The 4,029-nt window shown below is 37.4% G+C and overlaps 1 protein-coding gene across 1 annotated transcript; it reads right to left on the bottom strand.

The window, feature by feature from the left end:
• Positions 1-1,134: 1,134 nt before the first annotated feature.
• On the bottom strand, positions 1,135-3,333 carry LOC103759560 (far upstream element-binding protein 1; the record flags this gene model as incomplete). Its single annotated transcript, XM_029964513.1, has 6 exons — positions 1,135-1,276; positions 1,865-1,965; positions 2,050-2,152; positions 2,806-2,907; positions 2,991-3,089; positions 3,169-3,333. Coding segments are annotated over 6 exons (712 nt in total), but the record flags the coding sequence as incomplete, so codon positions are not given.
• Between the last annotated feature and the right edge of the window lie 696 nt (positions 3,334-4,029).

Genomic DNA, 4,029 nt, shown 5'->3' with positions numbered 1-4,029 from the left:
TTTATGATGTGCATTAAAGCAGAAAATACTGATTCAAATGAGAAAAAGTAAAGTGCATGGAAGCTGAAGACAAAGAAGTGACAAGGTGCCTATTCTTACAAATTGTACAAGAACATTCTAACAATTTTAAAAAGCCTCTTCAGTGTAGTACAGAGCTTTGATTGCAATACACTAGGAAAAATAAATTATATTTTTAAATAAAGACCACAATAATGTTACTCAGAAACAACGGCAAAGAATTCCTACAATGTTATCTGTTTTTTTCGTTCATGTAAACGTGTAAGATTAGACACGAATAACAACCAACACACACGAGTTATCAGCAAAGACAAACTTCAAACCTAAACTCCCTACAAAGCAGTAAGGAAGCACAGATGACAAAAAATGCAGAAGACCAGATGGTGAAGTCCACAATTTTTGCAGTGCACTAAAAGCAGAAAGTTAAATTCCTTAAACTGGCTCCTCCTCTTACATGATCCAGACATGTTTTATGTACCCTTTATATATGCAACATTTTCAAAACAAGGGTAATTTGGCATTTAAAATTAAAAAAAAAAAAATCAACCTTCCAGGCCAAGAACGATCTATGTCAGCCTATCTGCTGTGTCTGGAAAACACAGTATGAACAAGAGATTAAAATGAACTCAAGTGCTTCCTTTTGAAGCATACGGTAAATTACTTTTAAAATTAAATTCAAGGATTATTTTAATGAACAAAGGTGTGGAAGAAATTGCTACAAGGTTTCACTGTAAAAGATTTTCACTGAAATGTGTGAAAACTAGCTTTAGGAGCAAGTCAGATTCAGGAACACTTGGCTTATCATGCAGTATCAAACACAAGGTAATTATAAGATACATCACCTAAGAAACTACCAAACACTATCAATGTAAGCCTGTACTTGTTACTTCAAAAAAGGGTTTGATAAATTCAATAAATTGATTGCCTCTTGACTTTTAAAGTACTGGGCTATGTTTTGGTGAGGAAAATTTGAAGAGTATTATGATTTAACAGCACTGTTTTGCTCTAGTGTAAATTATCTACACACACTTGACACATCTCTGTAGTATGTCATTTGTACAAATAGAAAAGCTGACTGTTTTTTAATAACATATACACATATATAAGGTATATTGCCTTTGCCAATGATTAATCCAGTTTTGCCAGTAGGGACAATAAAATTGAATTCCTGTAATCCACCAGGAGGCCCCATGTTCCAGTTGCCTTGGCCTCTACCCCTTCCTCGACCACCAGGTCCTGGGCCACCAGGGTTACCAGCCTAAAAAAGAGCAGCAAGAAATGAGCAAGTTCTAGAACAAGTAATGCCAACAGGTTACATCACATCATTTCTAAAGAAAAAACTGATTCACTACTCAGATAGTTTTGATAGTTGTAGTAGTATCTTTTTTGGAAGACCTAAATTACATTTTAAAAGACGTTCAGTACAACTCTGCATGTGAAAGATGAGAGGATATCAAAGCAAGCAGAAAGTCTCATATGCACAAAGATGGAATTTTTGTCTGCCTTCTGTAAATCAGCAGTAGGGCTCATTTAAGAATACAAGATGGTTTAAATGCTTGAACACCAATTACAACCCAAAGTAACATCATGTTAGCTCTTAACACAATATAACAGAAGCAGCAGCTCTAAAACCAACCACATAAAGAACTGCCATGACCTTGAATCAGTCTTATCACTTGCAAAACTGTAACTGTAAAAGCAAACATTCCTATTCCAGACCAAACTTTGAAGCAGATTCAAATGGCATCATTAAACTATTTGCTTTAGTTACACACACTTTCTGAAAAGTTTAGGCCTTTCCAAAAGGTGGGCATGAGATCTGAAATTTGAAATAACATTACCCAACCTGAACACTGCGAAGGAGATCTGTAATAATTTCTGCAGCATGCTGACATCTGTCAGGAGGCCCTGTGATCTGGGCTATTCTATCTGGAGTTGTTCCATCATCTGGAATAAAAAGGAACTATTCCAGTATATGCAATCCAATAAATTTACAGTCAACTCACAGAAATTCAAGAACGTGTCACAAACCTGGCTTAAACTGGATCCTAACACCAGCATCATTCTGGATCTTTTTTATCATCTCCCCATTTCTTCCAATTACAATACCTACAGCAAATCGTGGTATTGGAACCTTAAGAAAAAACCAAAACAAACAAGATGTTGTTGATGCAGATATTCCTACCAAAATCACAGAATGAAAGGGTTACAAAGTAGAAGAGTAAACCAGGGCAAGACCTAAGCCGCTTCAGGCTTTTTCAACTGTCTATTTTTTAACAGTCCCAAGTCTAGTAAATACTGGACTGCAATTTAAAAAAGAAAGCAATCTTATGCACTACAAGTTCTCACAGTGGTAGCAACCGCAGGGGATATTATGCTTCTCAGAGTAATTAAAAAAAAGAGTTATAAGGTGTCTAAAATGCAGATTCCAGCAAATGAAATGTTAAGCCTCTTCTTATTAGCTTGTGACTTGCATAACAGGTGAACTTAAATATCTTTCCATAAAGGCCCAACCCCAATTTTGGTAACATTATAGGGTTCTATACTTGGCCATAAAACTGACTTGCTTATTTGACAAGCTCCAGCTGAAACTGTTCAGAGCAGCTGGCAATGTGAAGTGAACGCTGCACACCAGGTCGTGCCATAACTTCAGCAATGACCAAGTCATACTTACACGCCACCACCACTTTAGCAATCTGATTAAGAGCTTTCAGCAGTATTACCCAGCTTAACATTTGAAAGTTAACATCTCAAAATACAGTGAACAAGTTTTTCAACCATGCTTACGTCTATCCCTTCATTTCCTCCTATTCTTGACCCATATTCGTTGCGCACCTCTCTAAAGCCACCTTGATCACGGATTAACTCCAGCACCATTTCCTTGGCTTGCTAGAAGAAGGAGGAAAGTTCATTTAGGTACTGCAACACCAGAATGGATTTAAAAATGCTCTGAATTGGGAAGGACTCCTTACTTGAACTTTGTAAGGGTCTCCAGTTATCCTAAGGGGCTTGTCTGCACCAGTGTTCTGTGGCCCATCTTGAATCATGACCATTTTGACACCTGCCCGCTCCTATTTGATAAAAGGGAGGTCAGTACCCACTCAAATCCAGATTCCACACCATCATATTTAAAAAAAGATACATATATACCTGTAACTGTTTAATTGTCTCTCCACCTTTCCCAATAACTAATCCTGCTTTACTTGCTGGAATCATAATTTCTTGGACTGCATTTCCAGGTCCATCACCATGATGAAAGCCAGGTGCAGGTCTTCCCTTTTCAACTATCTGATCAAGTAATCTTTTTGCTGATCTGTGAAAGAAAACCCATATTTATAAATAACTTATTCCTGCAAGTATCACTTCCCCACACCTATTCTCCTTGGAAGTTCTTTTAATCTGAGAAGTTTCTGTCAAAAAAATGTGCCTACTAACACTAAGAAATATGAGGCAAACTCAGTAAATTTGCAGCAGTAACTTAAGAACTAACTGCAAGGTAACAAAACCACCCCAATGTGAGAATGCAAAAGGTGGTTCTTTACCAGACTAGCTCAAGTAAGTTTCCCCTTCAAACATGACCATCACCCCTGAATACAGTTACACTAATCAAAGCTTAACTCTGAAAAAAAGCTGCTGCATGCCAGGTAAGGACATTTGTACTTGGAACCATCACCAGAAGAGTGGACAAAAGCAAGTATATATTCACCACATGTGTAAGTCAGCTGCCATCAGAGGACTGTGATCATGATTTTACTAACATCAGTTAAGAACTCTTCCCTTTAATATGTGAGCAGAATAAATTACAATTACAAAGAAAATTCCCATAAAGGAAATGACTTCATGAATGGTAGGGTGCCTGGCTGAGACTTAAAAGGAGGATGACACCTACTTTCCCAAAGGAAAACATGTAGCTGCAGGCCCTACCTGGAAACATGAAGTGGCAGCAGCTAACATAAATAAGGTAATACCATTATACCACTACACTCCAGATCTTTCCTAGCAAAGCCACTA

This window comes from Manacus vitellinus, unplaced genomic scaffold, assembly GCF_001715985.3.
Source record: "Manacus vitellinus isolate BGI_N305 unplaced genomic scaffold, ASM171598v3 scaffold_735_pilon, whole genome shotgun sequence".
NCBI classification, from domain to species: domain Eukaryota; kingdom Metazoa; phylum Chordata; class Aves; order Passeriformes; family Pipridae; genus Manacus; species Manacus vitellinus.
This window is presented reverse-complemented; position numbering and strand designations above follow the sequence as displayed.